Source organism: Hemicordylus capensis, chromosome 1 (assembly GCF_027244095.1).
Source record: "Hemicordylus capensis ecotype Gifberg chromosome 1, rHemCap1.1.pri, whole genome shotgun sequence".
Lineage (NCBI taxonomy): Eukaryota > Metazoa > Chordata > Lepidosauria > Squamata > Cordylidae > Hemicordylus > Hemicordylus capensis.
The window spans coordinates 6509384-6529799 of record NC_069657.1 but is presented as its reverse complement, the minus strand read 5'-3'; the positions used below and the strand labels follow the sequence as shown (position 1 = coordinate 6529799).

General features: G+C 49.8%; 1 protein-coding gene across 3 annotated transcripts in view; it reads left to right on the top strand.

Annotated features, from left to right (window-relative positions):
- GNG2 (G protein subunit gamma 2) overlaps positions 1-20416 on the top strand; it is a 75788-nt gene that overhangs the window by 52957 nt on the left and 2415 nt on the right. The window contains exons 1-3 of one of the 3 annotated variants that reach the window (XM_053257743.1): positions 11051-11094; positions 11354-11438; positions 14531-14656. In XM_053257743.1, the coding sequence (XP_053113718.1) occupies positions 14570-14656 (87 nt within the window). In that variant the 5' untranslated portion in view covers positions 11051-11094; positions 11354-11438; positions 14531-14569. Of the gene's footprint in view, positions 1-11050; positions 11095-11353; positions 11439-14525; positions 14657-20416 lie in introns of those variants that run through there. The other 2 variants (XM_053257734.1, XM_053257728.1) reach the window with 2 other exon arrangements.

Genomic DNA, 20416 nt, shown 5'->3' with positions numbered 1-20416 from the left:
TGGCTGGGGGTTATGGGGGTTGTAGCGGGGGGGCCAAAGTTGAGCAGGCCTGATGTAGATGTTGAATAGCATTGGTGACAGAATGGAGCCCTTTTAACATGAACAGTCATTCACACAAAGACAGGTACAAGTATACTGATATCTGTATACCTGTACAACATCAAGTCTGAATACAGCTTGGATTTCAAAAACTGTCTGTTTCCAAGGAACCACGTCTACCAGTGGTTCCTTGTTTCTCACAAAGGATTCTGGGACACGTCCTAGGGTGTGCATGCATTTGCTTAGGTCTGCTGAGCTGCGCTGCTGCCTAATGTGAACTGAAAGTACCATGGGTAGCTTTAGCGAAAGGACTCTCTGTGACTGCTCTTTTTAAAAAAAATCTTACATCTACCTTCACCCTTTACATCCAGTAAGGCACTGGAATATTTTAAATTTTTAAGGTTTTAATTTTAGTTTAAATTTGTTTATGTTGCTGTAAACCACCCAGATATTGGCAAATATGATAGATAGATGATAGATAGATAGATCAAATATCCTGTTCTGGGCTGGGCCAAGGCCTCTGCTGAGGCCTTGGACAGCTCTGAGAGCCCCAGAACCTCAGCACCAAGTGGGATCCTAGGTGCTGTGCAGGGCAACATTAGCAGAATGTGGCCCCAGCAGCTTCTCGGAGCAGAGAGGCAGCTTGAAAGGCGGCTGCCCAGGTGCTTAACTGTACACCCTTTTTTCTGAGGAAGGATCCAGTCCTTCAAGGGCCCTTGCCCAATTTTGCCCTTACTGGTTCCAAAGCTTGCAAACTCTCCAGGGAGGTCTCTGTTCATATTGCTGGATCCTCAGAGGACTCTTCTGAGTCAGTGGGCAAAGGCGGGGCTGAGTCCTTGGGTCGTGGTGGGAATGCTGGCTTGGGTCGCTCCAGTTCCAGAGGGAAGGATCCCAGCAGTACAGGGGGTCACCTAGGCACTTTCCAGACTAGCTGCTCAACAGCAGCAAAATGCTCCCATTCAGACAAATTGCATTTGAAACGTAAACGGCAGGGGGAGCAGTCTTGCGGAAAATAACAACCCCCAAAAGCAGCAACTTTTTAATGCCAGATACATGACGTCACAGCACTTTATTGCCGCGATTAAGTTCGAAAGAAGGCATCGGAAATGTGGACGCCACCCTGCTGTCCGCGGAGGGACTACCATGTCACAGTACAGGAGGTGTGGAAGCACACTTCCGGGCTCCATCGCGACCCCGTTGCAGGGTGTAATCTGGAAAGTGCCCGGCAGTCTGAGTGACAAGTTCCTCCCACCTTGCTTCATCCCTTAAACCAGGGCTAGGCGACTTTGGCTCTCCAGAGCCAAGGTCGCCTAGCCCTGCCTTAAACGGTCCGCTTTGACCCCCAGGTGTGGAGGGGCATCCAGTCCCATGGGACATGGATGGGTGTGTGTGTGTCTTCAGACACTTGTGCCTTCCCTCCTGCACCTCTTTCTGCTGCAAAGCTGGCCGCCTGAGAACTGAGTTCTGAGTTCTAGAAGGAGGGGGCAACCTTTGCAGCGCCAGCCGCTGCAGTGCCAACCTGCTTGAGCACCCAGCCACCTGACCCCCCCCCAAGGACCAATCCCTGTGAACCAGGCCCTATAAAGACCTGCTCTCCTGGCTTGCTTCTCAGTCTGAGCAACTTGTCTTGGGTGTGAGGATCCCCCTTAAGCTCCTGCTCGCTCCCCTCCCGTTTGGCTGGGCACCTTCCTCTGGCTTCGCCTTGTTTGCTACTCTGCAACTTGGGAAGCCCTGCCTGGTTTGGATGCCGGGCTGGACCGACAGTCAGCCGTTTCTGGGACCTGGAACCCGGCCCAGCCGAGAACTGGAGCCTCGCTGAGCCCCGACACTCAGCATTTTCAGAGGGTGATCAAATTCATCTCAGCATGCTTTGAAGAAGCTACAAGTCCCTATTTCTGTTGCTTTTTAATATTCTTACTGATGTCCCCCTTCTGGCCCAGCTCCAAGCTCCCTCCCTCCTCAGACGTCTTGCTTCCAAATGCTAAACACTCTCCTGTTCTGACATCTCTGGAGCTGGCCGGGGGAGGCTCCTCCGGGGAACTTCTGCAAGGTCAGCAGGAGAACCACCTCCTTGTTTTCATGAAGGTCCGTATTTTGACAGAGGGGCTCTTTCTCCCCCCCTTGCTGGGGAAGGTGTGGGCCGGGCTCCGGGGGACCCACTTTCCCTGATGCCGCCGAGCGGCTTTGTACACCGGCATGCTAATGAAGTGGTCTCCATGGAAACGGGCTCATTACCCCTCATTTTTCTGGCCTCCCTCCAGTTCCTGGCCTCCATCGCTTTTTGAAATTTCAACCGCACATCGTCAATCAAACAAAAATATGGCATCCACTTGGGGGGAAAGGGGGGAAATGAGAGGGGGGGGAAACCACCGACGCCGCCATGTGAATTGACTCCCTTGTCCCAGTTAAGAGAAGTTCCAGGAATCCTGAGGTGCCGCCGTTTCAGTGAACAGTATTGCCTTTTCCCTCCTCGAAAGAGAGTGGCGAATGAATGAAATGTGTCATTCTCCAAAGTATCTTTTAGAAAGAAAGTTGATTTAGAAGTACTTTCCTGGATTGGACTAAAGGTCCTCATCCAGTGTTCAGATTCCAACAGTGGACAGTCAAATGCTTTTGAGAACTGCACAAGCCAGACATGAAGACTTGTGGACCTCCCCAGTGCTTTCTGGGTGGCCAGAGATATACTGCCTGTGAACATGCAGGTCCTGCTTAGGTATCATGGTTAATAGCCATCCACAGATCCTCTCATAAGAACAGCCCTGCTGGATCAGGCCCAACAAGGCCCATCTAGTCCAGCATCCTGTTTCCCACAGTGGCCCACCAGATGCCTCTAGGGAGCACACAGGCAAGAGGTCTGTGCATGCCCTCTCTCCTGCTGGTGCTCCCCTGCAACTGGTATTCAGAAGCATCCTGCCTCTGAAGCCTGGAGGTAACCTATAGCCACCAAGACTGGTAGCCATTGATGGACCTGTCCTCCATGAATTTGTCCAAGCCCTTTTTAAAGCCATCCAAGCTGGTGGCCAACACCACATCTTTGGGCAGAGAAATCTTCCATGATGGAAGATGTAGGGGGCTCACAAATTTGACTCATGCATGGAAATGGTAAGCTAAGGCACTTACAGTAGCTCAAGCAGTAGAATATGCTCTTTCCATGCCTCCTAGAAACTAGAGCAATGTTGTTATGGGAAGGAAGGAGCCACAGCCTAGGCCCATCCCTTGTGGCCCAGATCTTGTGATGTTAAAAGTTCTCTCCCTGGTGGCATCTCTGGGATAGGACAAGATTTTTTTTATTGAACCAACAAACAAACAGGATAGGGCCTGGGAGAGACTCCTGCCTGCAACCTTGGAGAAGCCGCTGCCACTACTGAACTAGATGGACCAATGGTCTGACTCGGTAGAAGGCAGCTTCCTTTGTTCCTATGTTGTTGGAGGTACATCCTGCAGCAGCTTAGAACCTGCCTTTTCAAGTGAATGCAGCCATCCAACACAAATGCAGCAGATGAAGGCTCCACCCTGTGCACACTTACTTACTTACTTACTTATTATTTACTTAACCTGGGATCAAGTCCCACAGAACACAGAGGAGCTTGCTTCCTAGTAAGTGTACATAGGATTGGGCTGCATATCTGTCTGTCTATCCTGTGTGTCAGGGGTTCTCAAACTTAGGTCTCCAGATGATGTTGGATTACAACTTCCATCATGACTAGTTGTGACCAGGCATGATGCGAGTTGTAGTCTAAAACAACTGGGGACTCAAGCTTGAGAACCCCTGCTGTGTATTATAATCGGGAGGCCTGCTCAACAATAGCCAGGGATTATTGGAGTTGTAGGCCTACATCTTCAGGAGGGCCGAAGTTGAGCAGCCCTGATCTAAGGTCTGTAAGGTGAGTAAAGGTAAAGGTAAAAGTGTGCCGTCGAGTCGGTGTCGACTCCTGGTGACCACAGAGCCATGTGGTTTTCTTTGGTAGAATACAGGAGGGGTTTCCCATGGCCATCTCCCGCGCAGTATGAAATGATGCCTTCCAGCATCTTCCTGTAGCGCTGCTGCCCAATACCCTAGCACTATCCATTGTGTGTGTGTGTGTGCTTCAAGAGATTGTGCAGAGGGCTTCTCAGTCTATACTTTCCACCTGCAGCAACAAAACAAACTTCCTCTTGCCCCAATGTGGTGCAGGCCGTCTGAATGGAAACTTGTAGACACCCAGTTCTAGAATCACAGCTGTGCATTTCCTGAAAAGAAAGCACTTTTTAGGGTAGCCCCCCCCCCATTCCTGGCTAGACTTTGGCTGCATTTAAAGTGCTGTATGGTAATGTGAAATGCAAGTGACGAAGCTGCACCTATATTGAATATATTGACCTGGTCTGTGGCTGCTAAAGGCACAGAGCTTCTGCTGTGGGGTGGCAGGGGGAGGCCAGGCTATGCCTGCGGGTGTGTGTGTGTGGATATCTGCAAAACCGGACTTAATGAGGTCGCAGGAAAACTATAAAAAGAGCAGAAGGATGGCAGTGATATAACCGAGAAAGCCGGTTCTTGTCTGGGTGGTGTACGATGCCAAATAATACACACACACACAGGGAAAAGCTTATGGGATGTTTACTGCTAGCAAGTAAGGCTTTCGGGGCGCACCCAAATCGAGAGCAGTGACCCCCAGTTACAGGTAAGTATTTATACACAGAGGGTAGCTTAGTCATTTATCATGGTGTAACCAAAGTCTTTGGAAGGAATGAAAAGCCTAATCAGCGCAGATCCAAAGCCTATCATCAGCGCAGACCCACCTTTGTTTACATCAGAACGAAACAATTGACCATCCCTTAACTTGCATCAGTTTCCCAACATCCGGGAAGTTCATAGCTTATTCTGTTTCCCCATTCCTTGCCTCTTGTCTAGGTTTCTCTTAAAGAGGAAGAGGAAGATACCAGCAGCTGCAGCAGATTTACTCCTTAAGAGGCAAAAGTTATTTCCCTATGCAGAATGACGCTGGGGGAATTACCCCTTACTTTCCAGTGTTGGAAGAGGATTATGAGACTCCATATTAAGATGGCTGTGCTGTGGTTCCTTAGTTTTAGGTTAGACTGCCTTCCCAGCGTGGTTAGGGTTTGCATGGGTATATCACTAGGCAGGAGATAGTTAAGCTCTCCATGGAAAGGAGATGGGTGGGAGCTTGTGACATTGCAGCTCTGGAAAATGAACAAGTCTCCCTTGAAATGGAGTAAGCAAGAGGCCTTGTGGGGGTGCGTGTCAGATGGCCCTGGAAAGTGACTGGTCTCCATGCTCGTGACATGTCGGACTGTTCTGATGAGTGCCTCAGCCCATCTCTGCATGCGGGCCCTGTGGTTGCTAGGGGCAACCCCAGAACGGTATTCGAGGCACATCTGAAGCTGCCTTACGCCGAGTCGAGTCGGAGTGTCGGTCAGCCCTCCTCCTCCTCCCTCAGCCCTCCATCTGGGCACAGCTGGGGATTAAACCAGGGGGTTTCTGCATGCAGAGGAGGTGCCCTGGCCCCTCCCCAACAGAACATAGGAAGCTGCCTTCCACAGAACGTGCTCCGCCCAGCTCCGTATGTAGTCCAAAGCCCTTAATGGTGCGGGCCCTGGATATCTGAAGGGCCGCCTGCTCCCAAGCGGTTTCTGCCCACTTGACAAGATCATCAGAGTGAGAGAGGCTCAGCTGTTGTGCACACCGGACAGGGCCTTCTCAGTCACTGCCCCCAGGCTTTGGAATGCTCTCCCCGCTGGCATGAAGATGACAAATATTTATGTACCACTTTTCAACAAAAGTTCCCAAAGTGGTTTACATAGATAGATAGATAGATAGATAGATAGATAGATAGATAGATAGATAGATAAAATGGCTCCCTGACCCAAAGGGCTCACAATCTAAAAAAGAAACAACAGACTCCAGAACATAAGATGGACACCACTGAAGGGCTGGGGATGGATAGGGCCAGTTGTTCTCCCCCTGCTCAAGAACCACCTCTTAGAATTAGCCTCTTAGCTCTGTTAGCAAGGGACATCCACTCCTTAGCTTCAATTTACAGTTTTTTGAAAACAAATTAAAACGTGGCTCTTCAACCCAGGCTTTTATATGAGAGTACAGTTTTTACTGCTGCTGCTTTGTGTTTTTTGTGTTATTGTTGCATATGAATGGGAAACCTGGTTGCATTTGAATGGGAGACTAGAAGTGTGAGCACTGTAAGATATTCCCCTCAGGGGATGGAAGAGCAGAAGGCTCCAAGTTCCCTCCCGGGCAACTCCAAGATAGGACAAGGTTTTAGGACAAGGTTTTTAAATTGAACCTGGGAGAGACTCCTGCCTGCAACCTCGGAGAAGCCACTGCCAGTTTGTGAAGACAGTACTGAGCTAGATAGACCAATGGTCTGACTCAGCATATGGCAGCTTCCTATGTTCCTATGACATCTGTACACTCATACAGCATAATGTCTGAATTGGGCTATTGTCTGCCCTGCAAACAACTGCCTGGGAACTGTGTGTGTGTGTGTGTGTGTGTGTGTGTGTGTGTGTGTGTGTGTTCAAACCAGTTTCACTTCAGTTTAGAAGACAGGAGGCCAACGTGGCTGATGACCCATCAAGCTGAATGGGATCTGCCAGGCCCATAACAATCCCTATTCTTGCAGCCCCAGGCGGTGGGAAACTGTAAGCTCTGCTGAGCTGCTTTTGGCTAGGCTGGGCTTGAGAGCTGGGTGTGTCCCAAGTTTTTCAAGCGGCTCACTTTCACACCCTGCAGCCAGCCTGTTTATAGTAACAGTTTAAGAAGCGTGATAATAAGACAGCTTCTTCCTGCCACAGGCACCTGTGAATATTTACAGGTGAAACGGAGCTTCTAAACCGTATTGCTCAGGGTACCGTTTAGAACAGGAGTGGGCAAGCTTGGCCTTCCAGCTGTCATTGAACTACATCTCCCATCATCTCCAACCACAATTTATTGTGGCTAGGGATGATGGGAGCTGTAGTTCAACAACATCGGGAGGGCCAAGTTTGCTCGCCCCTGGTTTAGAAGAAGGGAGGGGCTGGGAGTAATTAACTCTGGGTTAATGCATGTGGAATCCAGAGTTGTGGCGCTGCATATGTGGGACAGGTCTGAGAATCTCAAGAGATGCTTTGGATACAGGCAGTATTAGACATCTCAGGGAACGACAGCGTGGGGAACATCTAGGGTTAAACCGCAGGCCAGGGGATGTAAGCCTGATCCTGGCTAACACCGCATATCTAGTGTCCTAGAGTAGGTTAGGTACTTTTAGAAAGATGGAGCATGACTTGCCTGGTCTATAAAAAGTTGCCTTAGAAGAGCCACTGATGTTGACTACAAAGGCAAGTACCGATGGGTGACCATCATCAACCCGATCACCAATACAAGGAAGAATCTCCAGATAGTTTGCATGAAAGCTCATATGTTGAAGCCATGGGGAAAAGTGATTCATATTTATTTTAGATAACAAAGACAAGGTTGGAAATTAGGTTGATGATAATTATTTTGTAATATATGTGCTATTGATTGGAATTGTTAACATATATTATTAAATATATATTTATTATTATTAATATTATTATTAATAATAGTATTAATCTTTATTATTATTTCTTGTTTACATAGTCAGACAGGTGTTATTGACTGGTTTGTTTTATACAGACATTGAGTCCTTCCCAAGGTCCTGGGATGACTGGATTTAATTATCAATATTGTTGTTGTTATTATAGATATGGTGGTGATTTATTATTGTTGTTGTTGTTGCTGTTTTACATTTATATCCCGCTCTTCCTCCAAGGAGCCCAGAGCGGTGTACTACATCTTAAATTTCTCCTCACAACAACCCTGTGAAGTAGGTTAGGCTGAGAGAGAAGTGACTGGCCCAGAGTCACCCAGCAAGTATGCTGGGTGGCCCCGATGGTGTTGAGGTGCTCTTCAAGGTCTTTTGGAACTGCACCCAGGGCGCCAATTACCACTGGGATTATTTTGGTCTTTTTCTGCCACAGCCTTTCAATTTCAATTTGTAGATCTTTGTATTTGGTGATTTTTTCTATTTCTTTTTCTTCTATTCTGCTATCCCCTGGTATTGCTATGTCGATTATTTTGACTTGTTTTTCTTTCTTCTCAACTACAGTTCTATCTGGTGTACTGTGTGGCAGATGTTTGTCATTATTATTATTGTTGTTGTTAGTTAGTTAACCACCCCATAACCAATTGTTCTCTGGGTGGCTCACAACACAGCATTAAAACATTCAATAAAAACACATCAAACACATCAAATCACAATTTTAAAAATCAAATTTAAAATAAAAATGTTTAAAGCGTGAGTGAACTCGCGTCTAAAGAACAAAGTGATGGTGCCAGGCGAACCTCACTGGGGAGGCTGTTCCATAAACGGGGTGCCACCACCGAAAAGGCCCTCTCCCTAGTAGCCTCCCGCCTCACCTCATTTGGAGCAGGGCCTCCAAAGAAGATCTTAAGGCCCAAATCGGGACATATAGGGCAAGGCACTCTCTCTCAGGTAGCCTGGTCTCCAGCATTTAGGGCTTTAAAGGTTAAAAGCAGCACTTTGAATTGGGCCCAGAAACGGACTGGGAGCCCATGCCGCTGACGAAGCCCTGGCACAATATATATCATAGCTTTGATCCTCTTGAATTTACAAAACCTCTAGATCTCCTGAAGCTCAAGCTCAGAGATGCGAGGGATGCAGGGACAGCCCCGGGGTTCTGGTGCCCCCCCTACACACACATCCACAGTTTAAAAATTATATTCTGTACCATGCAGAATGTAACTTTAACTGAGTGTGGGGCAGGCAAAATAATACTTGGCAGCTGGGGTAGTGGTGGTGAGGAAACAGATTATATGGCTTTAAAAATGCATAAGATGTCCCGCCTTTGGCTCCCCACACTTCTGCCCAGCCCCACACAGAGTCCGCCGCCAGAGCACCCCCCCCCCACCTGCTGCTCCGCTAACCAGTGTGCATGCACAGTGGTTAGAGAGGAGACGTGAAGGCCCGGAGGGGGCCCCCTCTTTTTTTTCCTGGGGGGCAGAGTTCCAGAGAAAAGGGGGAAGTGGTCTCCCCCTGGGTTTTTCCCCAGGTCCTCACATCTTACAGCGGTCACTTGAGGGGTTTGCCCAGCAATGCCACATGGGGAACTCTCAGAAGAGTAAATGGTGCCTGTAGGTTTTCCCCTCTGCAGTTAATTGCAGGCGTGTGTGTGTGTTAATTTTTAAGCCACCGTCTGTCACAGACCCCCAAAGCCACTTCCAACAATTAGAGCATATCAATAAGCAAACAATTAAAAGCAGCAAAAAAAACAAACGTTGAACACAGAAGTGCAGGAGCAGAGTAGACACATGAAAAGAGATGTGGCTTGGGTAAAGCAAGTGGTCCACGGAAGGCCATGGGGGAGTGTGTGTCCAGTGAGAGGGAGTTCCACAGCCTGTAGGCAACAACGGGGGAGGCCCTGCCCTGTATGCGCAGTGACCAGGCCTCAGCCAGCCTGGGCTAGAGTTGCAGAGCCCACCCAACCCCTGCAACTCAGATAGAAGTCTAAACGAACACAGGCCCCAAAGGGTAACTCCCTCTCAGGACGCTGCTGTCTTCCTCCTGTTTCAGGCTGCTGCATTTCACTTCTCAGAACGGCGAGATATTTATAACTCACATGGCCTGTCTCGTTTTATTTTTTGTTTTTATTTTATTTATTTTATTTCACATTTTATATCCGGCTCTTCCTCCAAGGAGCCCAGAGCGGTGTACTACATACTTTAGTTTCTCCTCACAACAACCCTGTGAAGTAGGTTAGGCTGAGAGAGAAGTGACTGGCCCAGCGTCACCCAGCTAGTTTCATGGCTGAATGGGGATTTGAACTCGGGTCTCCCCGGTCCTAGTCCAGCACTCTAACCACTACACCACGCTGGCTCCCATTTGACCCTGAAATCCTGAAACAAACTGTTTGGAACCCAGGCAATCTCTTTCCATGTTGACATCCTCAGCCACAAAACGTTTTGCAACTCCTCCTAGGCTCCGTCGCTTACTGTGATTTCATTTGTTTGAATCAGCTTTAAAAATATATATATCAGTAGGACTCTGGTTTTAAAACCTCTCATTCAGAAGGGCAAGGGTTAGGCTCTCCCATAGGCAGCGAAAGATACTATTAAAAACACCCTGTGCATGAAGCCTCTACACTTTTAGTCTCCCTTTCATATGCAACCAGGGCAGACCCTGCTTAGCTATGGGGACAAGTCATGCTTGCTACCCCAAGACCAGCTCTCCTCTCACTAGATATGGCCTGCTCATCCTAGCCCCACCCCCAAGCTGTTTTTGGACTACAACTCCCATGATCCCCTGTTGCCAATAGTCAGGGATGATGGGAGTTGTGGGCCAACATCTGCAGGAGGGCCGAAGATGAGCAGCCCTGCTCTAGATGGTGTGAGCTTCATAACATAACTCAGTTCCCCAACTTTTGGTCCCCAGATGTCATTGGACTACAACTCCCATCATCCCCATCCCTGGCTGCTGGGGATGGTGGGAGTTGTCAGCTGGGATCTCCACTGTCCACTAGTTTGGGGGCTGAAAAGGATCCTGTTTGCTTAAAGATAGTCCACCCCACCCCTGAGTATTTTTGTAACCTGTCCTAATTACTAGAAAGCATTTTGAAGCCAACCATTTGGTGTTTAACATCTGACAAAAGTAGGTTCCTACTCTGGGCCCGAGGGGTAGGGAGCAGTTCCCTTGGGTCTTCTGAGCCTTTTGGGGACAGGGATCCATCTTGATTTATTTATTTGTTGTTTCTCTATATAAACCGCTTTGGAAACGTTGGTTGAAAAGCGGTATATAAATTGTTGTTGTTGTTGTTGTTGTGTCCCCAGAGAGGCTCTGGGCCAAAGACTCTCTCTGAAGCCCAAATCCAGCTTCCAGTCTGTGTTCAGAGATCTGCTGAGTCATGGTCAGGTGACTGCCAGCAAAGTGCTGATTGGTGCCTGCCACTATAAATCCACATTTCCCCTTAAACCAAGATAACACCAGGCTAGTTGTTCCTTTGTTTTCAGGACTGCAGATCCAGAAGGCAAGGACATCTGAGTGCTAAAGGCAGCTCCTGGCTAGTCTACCCTAACCTGCAGTAGAGCCCGATAAATAGTTATTTGACTGAGGGAAACTATTTCTTCACTTATCTTAGTTTCTCATTTGCAGCTGCTGAAAGAGGGACCTTCTATGTGTATCCTGGTTGTGGGGGAGGCAAGAAGTTCCTTGCCCTTGGCATATATCTACTCAGGGCTCCCGGCTGATTCCGTGTCTAAATGCATTCTGTTCTCTTAATTTTACAGGGCACTGGTTACTTCTGAGGAGAACAGCCTCTGCTCCATCCTGCTGTAGGCGGAACAATACAGCAGCAACCAAGGCAGACCTCAGGTGAGCCCTTTATCTTCTGGTACCAAACTGCTAAGATGCTCCTCCACCTTCGGAGGCCAAGAATAGCCACCACTTCTGCAATGCGTTTCTCTCCGGCAGAGGAAGCAGCCTTGGTCTAGCTGGATACTGTCTACCCTGACTGGCAGCGGCATCTCCAAGGTTTCAGGCAGGAGTCTTTCCCAGCCCTGCCCGGAGATGCTGCCAGGAAGTGAACCTGGGGCCTCATCCTAAAATGAATGTCAGGAAATGCCCCCTGGAATGCACAGGTTCCTCCCCAGTGCCCATAGGGATGCATGGGGTCCCTGAATGGCCAGTGGCCATTTGGAAATTCCATGGCCGTCTGAGTCATCTAGCTCAGTATTGACTGGCACTGGCTTTCCAAGGTTTTGGGCAGGAGTCTCTCCCAGCCCTCCTTGAAGATTGAACCTGGACCTCCTGCAAGCAAAGCGGATGCTCTCCCGCTGAGCTGTGGCCCCATCCCCTAAAGGAAGTATCTCGCGGCAGACAGTATATACACTTGTTTGATTGAAACACTTGATATACCGCCCACTCCGAAGACTCTGGGCTGCGTACAAAAACATGCAAAACAAGACAGCATTAAAATTACATTTTAAATAAAACTAAAGTAACTAACAGTGGGGTGGAGGGGAATAGATAAAAGCCTGGCGAAAAAGAAAAGTCTTCAATAAAGCTTTAAAAATTGACAGAGAAGGAGCTAAACAAATCTGCAGGGGAAGGGAATTCCAGAGAAGTGGGAGTGACATGTTAGTCACTCCTCCAAATGCAAGCCAGGGCAGACCCTGCTTAGCAAACAGGCTATTCATACTCTCTGCCACAAGACCAGTTCTCCTCCCAAAGAGGATGCTTTCTGTCCCTTCTCCATTATCATTTGGGAGACCTGCTGCTACTTCAGGGATAGACAGGGGTCCTCCTTTGGCCTCTTTCAGGGTCAAACTCCCATTTACGGTGGGAGTGTTGCCTGCTGTCCTTGACACACCTCCCAGCTCTTTCCCCCAACCAAGCTCTGAGAGCAAATCTGTATTTCTAGTTGGCAACAGAAGCTGGGTTTGTCCAATTCCTTGGAGCAACCGAATTAAAGCAAACCAAGCTTCTTGCCCAAAGAGAGCACCAAGCAAACCCTGCTGCAGGTGCCTGAAATGCAGACTGAACAGCCTGCCTAAAATGTGGCCGGAGGAGTGACAATCTGCATTCAGTTTGGAGCTGGGCTTACTGTATTTCACTTTTAAGAGAAAAGGCAGAGGGAGGAAGAGGTCCTCCAGCAGCAAAAAACAACAGCTCCCACCAGCATTTGTTTCCAAATCCCTCTGTAGGCAGCCTTGCACAAAGCAGATCTTTAGAGCGAATGAATACAGGTGCTGCTAATACCTGTCTTCTAATCAGGCAGCAACATTCCAGCCTCCCTGCAAGCCCGGCCTGATTGCAAACACATGGCAACTGGCCGTGATTGCTTGGGATGAGCACCACACACTCGGTGCATGCTTAGATGCTTCATGAAAATCTCATCCCGCTGAGGGGATGATGGAGACATAGTTCAGAGGCAAAGCATCTGCTTGCATCCAGAAGGGCTCAGGTCCAAGCCCTGGCAGCATCTCCAGGTAGGGCTGGGAAAGAAGTTCTGGTCTGAAGCCCTGGGGAGCCTCTGCTGGTCAGGGAGGGGATACTGATCTGAACCGACCAAGGGTCTGACTCAGTGGCCTGGTTCTGGTTCGCACGATTGTTCAAATCTAGTTTTAATGTGGGTTGGTGCCATTTGTGTGGTCCCTGTGATATCGCCCAGCTGGGAATCCAGGGACAGGGCCCCGTTTGCAAGCAAAGATACGCCCCCACCCCTGGGTGTCTGTGTCTGATGTCAGATGCAGGGGGTGTGGCTGGGGCGCCAGGCGGGGCCCGGGTTCTTTGAACCCCTTTGCTCAATGGTGGCTCTGCCCTTGTGGGAATCTCGGATTCATCTTGGGCCATAAACCACCTTGGTGTGGTTCCGACAACCACTCTAATGCTGGAAACCCACATTAAACCTAGACTTGAATTATTGTGCGAACCAGGCCAGTACAAGGCAGCTGCCTAGGTATCTCTGAGGGAATGGAGCTCACTGGCAGGGCATCTTATTTTGTTTTATTTTGTTTTTACACTTCTATCCTGCTCTTCCTCCATGGAACTCAGAGCAGTGTACATGGTTATTTTATCCTCACAATAACCCTGTGAGGTGGGTTAGGCTGGGAGATACATGACTGGCCCAGAGTCACCCAGTGAGTTTCATGGTTGAATGGGGATCCGAACTCAGGTCTTCCTGGTCCTAGTGCAACACTCTAACCACTATGCTCTGCTGGCTTACCTGTGTGCAGCGTGGTGTAGTGGTTATAGTGCTGGACTAGGACCGGGAAGACCCGAGTTCAAATACCCATTCAGCCATGAAACTAGCTGGGTGACTCTGGGCCAGTCACTTCTCTCTCAGCCTAACCTACTTCACAGGGTTGTTGTGAAAGAGAAACTTAAGTATCTAGTACCTCTGGGCTCCTTGGAGGAAGAGCGGGATATAAATGTAGTAGTAGTAGTAGTAGTAATAATAATAATGGTTAATAAAAACCTTGATATCCTCGGATAATGCTGAGAAGAAGCCCCAGGGTGTACATGCCATAGCCAATCCTGAGCCAATGGTCTAACTCGATGCACAGGAAAGACCTTCTACTGAATGAGACCCTTGGTCCATATTTTCTGCAGTGACTGGCAGGGGGTCTCTGGGGTTTCAAGCCGGGGTCTCTCTCTGCCCTGTCTGGGGATTGAACTGGGAACTTCTTCATGAAAAGCAGATGCTCTAGTGACCCACAGCAGCCGGAAGACATCCTAGGAAATATTGCATCTGTGTGCCTGTCTTTTTCCAAATGGGTCTTCTGAACAAGCTTAGAGAATCTGGGGTCCCACTGCAAGCCGAACCAAAGCACAGGTTTTGTGGCATTATTAATCACCCTCTCCTTTTCTTAGAGTCCACATCCTTGCAGATGAGGCTGCAAGCCTGGCAGTTCATTAGCTCCCTGATGGATCACTGTAATTTATTTTTGTCTTTGGCAGTGCAGTTGAAGAAGGAGACGAGCGCAGACCCCTGGGAGGCTCCAATGGCCAGCAACAACACCACCAGCATAGCGCAAGCCAGGAAACTGGTGGAACAGCTCAAAATGGAGGCCAACATTGACAGAATAAAGGTAACGTCCACCTGTCCTAGCAGGTCATCTTTAGCCAACTGGATTTCAGGGCTCCTCCCTTTTTAAAGCCTTGACTTCAGCCCCGACTGGCAGCTGTCTGGAAGCTCACTTGGCAATCCAGGGGCCTGGAGACTGGCTGGGGTTTGCTCATGACAATCCCACAATCTCCAAGGGACAGGCTTTGTGTTGAGGAGCAACACGAAAGTCTTCACACAGCAGAGTATGCTCTGGTGGTAAAGAAGTTCAGCCCAATAAATTGCCTGAAGAGAGACTGTCACTTGCGTTTGCAAAACAAAGGTTTATTAAGAAACTAAATCATCACATACAGAGAGTCATTGAACAGCAGACCCAAACAGGCACTAGCCGTCAAAAGCGGAACCATTCTGACTCCTGATGCTGGCATTTTCCAGATAACGTGCTGTAACGTAACCTGTTTCCTAAGTGCCCCTCCATTTTGTCCGTGTGACAACATTGGTGTTATAGAACATAAGAGGAGCCCTGCTGGATCAGGCCCAAGGAAGCCCATCTAGTCCAGCATCCTGTTTCGCACAGTGGCCCACCAGATGCCGCTGGGAAGTCCACAGACAGGAGTTGAGGGCATGCCCTCTTTCCTGCTGTTACTCCCCTGCAACTGGTACTCAGAGGCATCCTGCCTTTGAGGCTGGAGGTGGCCCACAGCCCTCCGACTAGTAGCCAATGATAGACCTCCCCTCCATGAAGTTATCCAAAACCCTCTTAAAGCCATCCAGGTTGTTGGTTGTCACCACATCTTGTGGCAGAGAATTCCACAAGTTGATTATGCGTTGTGTGAAAAAGTACTTCTGTTTGCTGGTCCTAGATTTCCTGGCAGTCAACTTCATGGGATGACCCCTGGTTCTAGTGTTATGGGAGAGGGAGAAGAATTTCTCTCTCTCCACTTTCTCCACACCATGCATGATTTTATAGACTTCTATCATGTCTCCCCGCAGTCGTCTTTTTTCTAAACTAAATAGCCCCAGGTGTTGTAGCCTTGCCTCACCAGGAAGGTGCTCTGTACCCTGTTGCATTGTCCGCAGGGTACCGTTCATATTCCCCATGCCCTGTTTTGGGTTTCATTGTTTCATTATTGCCTTATAACACGGTAACAGTGTTGCAGGGAAGTATTTTTCCTGTATTTTTCCGTTGTAGGGAGGCTTGTCATATTATTTATGCGTGCAGCGTGTTGCAATGTGGAGAGTTAGTTTCATAATAATTTGTTGTGTCTTGTGGCAGGGGGAGGGGGTGCTGCTTACGGTTGGGGGCAGGGCAAAGGCTCCCTTTCACCCCTTTCCCTGTCAAAAGCATGTTCCTTGGCACTCTTCTGAAGAGGAAGCCCATTGAACTAAATCATTTACTTCTGTGCCATCCCAATTGCAATAGCAGTGCAAGGATTGGTTGATTGATTTTACAGCCCCTCTCTGATCCGTCCATGAAATAATTTAACCAGACTGATTTTGTTCTCCTTCCAGAGGGCTCCTTGGGTTGGGGGGGGCTGCCTGCCCACCCTCTTGCACCCCCTCCTCCCCATTGCAAAATGGGGGGGAGCACAGAGACCAGACCTCCTCCCGGGCAGCCCACTCCACCACCCTCCACCCCCATCTCCGGATTGCTCGCCCTCAGTGGAGGAGTGTTCACCTCCCTCCTTCTCCACCATTGGATTTTTTAAAAAATTATCTTTTCTCACGCAAGCCTGCAATGACAAAAGGCATTGTTTTGGAACAGCATGTCCCCCTGCTGGCGGACTTGCGCAAGTGCACGGAGAAGTGTTTTGTTTTTTTAAAATCTGTCACGTCAGCAATGGCCCCCCTCTCCCTCTGCAACCCCATTGGCCTGAAACTGAGGAGGAGGAGGGGCCAGTGAATGTGTTCTAGAAGTGGAATATGGATGCTCCCTGCCTGGGAAAACCGCTGCAGTGAGGGCAATATGGACGGGCAAAACCCTGTTACATTGCATAGAATACTGTCTGAGAATCGCTGCGCTCGCGGTTTCAAACCGCTGCGTCATTCCGTTTACACTTTGCAACACTTTTAAGCATTACAAATCTCGTAGTCTGGAAAACGCCCAAGAGAGGCGTTGTTTAGCATAACTCCTCATGCCTCTAGTGGTCGAAAGAGGTTACTGCAGTGCTAAGAGTCGAGGCTGTAGGATTCTCACTTCTAACACTTTGTCTGTATTCCAGGACTGGCATTTGGACAGATTTAGGGGCTTGACCCTCATGACTGTCGGCTCGAGCAAAGTCCTAGCAGGACTCCTTGTTGAGCTTAATGGAAGCAGCAGGATTTTTAATTGGGTGGGAACTCGCTGGAAGAGATAGTTGTGTTTTGAAATTGCAAGCTGGTCTGTGTGAGGAGGGTCCACCCCGCTCCAGGGTGTCTTTCTGCTGCCACCCCAGTGGAAGAGGGTCAGAGGCAGAGTCCTTGCTTCTCCTTCTTTGCTTCATGGGGAAGGGCCTTTCCTTTGGTGGGGTGGGGGAAGAACCAACCAAAGAGGCTAAATCAACAAGATTTTATTCTTCGATACTGTAATGGTTCTTTAGCATGGTAGTTACAATTCGGGTAGTTAAAAGTGTATTGGTTTTGGTTCAAAAGGCTACACAAGTGTAGTGGTTACTAAGAGATGATGCAACTCATTCAGGTGTTTCCAGACTGTCTGCTTACAAGGGTTCAGGTATTGTGGAGGAGAGCTGGTCTTGTGGTCGCAAGCATGACTTGTCCCCTTTGCTAAGCAGGGTCTGCCTTGGTTTGCATTTGAATAGGAGACTATTTGTGTGAGTGCTGCAAGAAATTCCCCTTATTCCTCTTGTGGGGGCTGGGGTGGGGCAGATGGGGCTGCTCTGGGAAGTGCATCTGCCTGCTTGCATGGAGGAGGTTCCAAGTTCATTCCCTGGCAGCATCTCTAAGATGGGGCTGAGAGAGACTCCTGCCTGCAACCTTGGAGAAGCCGCTGCCAGTCTGTGAAGACAATACTGAGCTAGATGGACCAAGGGTCTGACTCCGTCTATGGCAGCTTCCTATGTTTCTCTTTCCCCTTTCACTGCACTGTGCTATGTAGTTCTGTACAAACCAGCCCCACAAAGGACACACTGTGCCTGCCAGACAAGCCTCCCTGCAATAGGCCTGCCACAGGCAAGATGCCACCACTCAGGAGGCCCCAGCTGCAGGCACCACCCACCTAGCTTCAAAAGCAAAGGAAGACCATGGAATAGGGCGAATATTTATACACCGCTTTTCAACAAAATTCCCAAAGTGGATTACGGAGAGATGAATAAATAAAATGGCTCCCTGTCCCCAAAGGGCTCGCAGTCTAAAAAAGAAACCTAAGATGGATATCAGCAGCAGCCACTGGAGGGATGCTGTTTTGGGGATGGAGAGGGCCAGCTGCTCTCCCCCGGCTAAATAAAGAGCATGGCCACTTTTAAAAGGTGCCTCTTCGCTTGGTTAGCAGGGGAGATGACTAGGACTAATCTTGTCTCCTCTTTTGACAAAGCTACTAGTTTAGTAGACCTTGGCAATGTTGCGGTCTTGAGGTATCTTGATTTTAGGAAAGCACGTGGGAAAGTCTCCCCCGATATTCTTGTTGATCGGTTGGTGAAATGTGGCTGGGCGTGATGTCCAACAGCTGTTGGGCCGGGTCTGCCCACCCCTCTCCGAGAAGGAGATCTCGGGTGGAGTGCCACATGGCTCGGTTCTGGGCCCAGTGTGGTTCGGCCCTTTCCCAGAGGTCTCTGCTGGACCCCTGTAGGCAACAAGATGCTGGACTGGATGACCCAGCAAGGTCTCTCTCTCTCTCTCTCTCTCTTTTTAAAATGTTTTGGGCTGGCCCAAGATCTCTGGGCCCCTGGGACAGGGCAAAGCTCCTGGCATGCAGTGCCCAGTTCAGCCCTGCCCACTGTCCAGTGGGAATGCAGCTCCCTGCCGCCTGACACGGCGGGCGGTTGGTGGTAGCTGTTGCCGCCCCAGTCCTCTGCCCCCCGAGGTGACCATCTCGGAGGGCCTCATGGATGGGCCAGCCCTGCTCTTTCTCCATCCGGAGGGACCTCTCTCAATATTGCGTGATCTGGCTTTAATTCTCACGGCAGTCTGTTGTTTACTGCTCTGCTGTGTTTCTGTGTTTGAACGGCTGGTTTCTTTAGGGTTTTTTCTTTAAAATTTTTTTAAAAAAACATTTCTGCAAACCACCCTGAGTGTAAATCCAGAATCTCTTAAATTTTTCCTCTCTCTGCTAGATGGTGTGACTGGCTTTAATAGTTCGGGATCTGCATAAGCCGCCCGGCAGCTGGGGGTTTCCGCCCTGCCCGCTTCATGTGGAGCGCTCCAGACAGTGGCACCGTCCTGGCATTGCTATGGCAACTGCATGCGTTCGCTGGAGCGGCTTGGCGTCTTCGTGGAGGGGCCGAAACGAGCCCTTGTAGGGGGGGAAGAGCCCAGACACGCTTGCAAAACCACGCCGTGGGCTAAATTCTCGGGCTAGCCTTATGGGGTAACCGGCCGTGCTTCTGAAGGTGCCTCCCTAGCAGATGCCCTGCAAGCAAACCCTGTAGTCGAGGTCCCCCCCCCCGCCCCAGATGTGACCCAGCCGCACTGCAAGCACCTTCTGGAGCTCCAGCTGGAAAGGGGCAGTTGTGGGGTGTCGCTTCTGCGAGATGCTGGCTTGCCACGAGTTGAGGGGAGATGCCGGGTGGGAGGCCGATCCTGTGGTCCTCGAGGCCTGCGAGCCAAGATGAAGCTTGGGATTCGGAGTCTGCATGCCAGTAGTGGCCCTGCGGAGGCCCTCCATCTGATGCTGGACTACATCTCCCATCACCCCCAGATGCAGTTCATTGTGGATGGTGGGAGTTGTAGTCCAGGAGCAGCAGGAGAGACTCGGGTTGCTCAGTCCTGCTATATGTAGTTCCTTGCCTCTGCTGACTCTTGGCCATTCTGTCTGCCCCTCCTGTTTCTCTTCTGGGGTTTCCTCTTCCTGCCTTCCTTCCTATGGACCTTGCAGTCTCTCGCACTGTCCTCCGTATCTCCAGTTCTCCTTGCTACCCATTCCGTCTGCCATGGCCATCTTTCTACCCTCTTGGGGATGGGGCCGTAGCCCAGTGGCAGAGCATGCCAGTCTGGGTGGACAATACTGAGCCCGATGGATGAATGAATCGGCTTCCAAACTCCTACTCCTACTCCTCCTCCTCCGGACTTTGTCTCCTGCCTTCACACAAACGGGAGGGGGGGGGATATGTGTGCTCCCTCCAGTAGAGAATGTTATCTGTAGCCAGGGACCTACACATTTGGGCTTGGTTCACTAGCCAGCCCTAATTTGTGGTGGCCATCAATCCCCTCTCTTCCCACAGAGCCTCTTCTGGCACAGAGGCAGAAGGCTTTGGAGAGGAGCTGGTCTTCTGTCCTCTGCACTGGGCTCTGGAGATGGTCAGCAACAGCAGGAGCCCTGACCTACTGCTACGGGTCCCTGCTGTTGCTTTGCTTCTCAGAAACGGAGGGGCAAAGGAGACCTCTGGGCTGGAGAGCTCCGTGTCCTGCTTGCCAGAGGGCTGAGGATTTGCCAGTGCTGGTCCGTAGCACGATCTAAGCTCCTTGTCAAGCCGGAGATTATTTCTGGCTTGTGCAAAAAGCCGTTTCTTTCCATTCCCCAAACCAAACCCCACACACGTGCCACAACACGGCTCCTCGGATGGCCAGATCATGTGACAGGCCCCCAACTTCCCACGTGGTGACACAGCACCCAGAACGTACTTCTTGATAA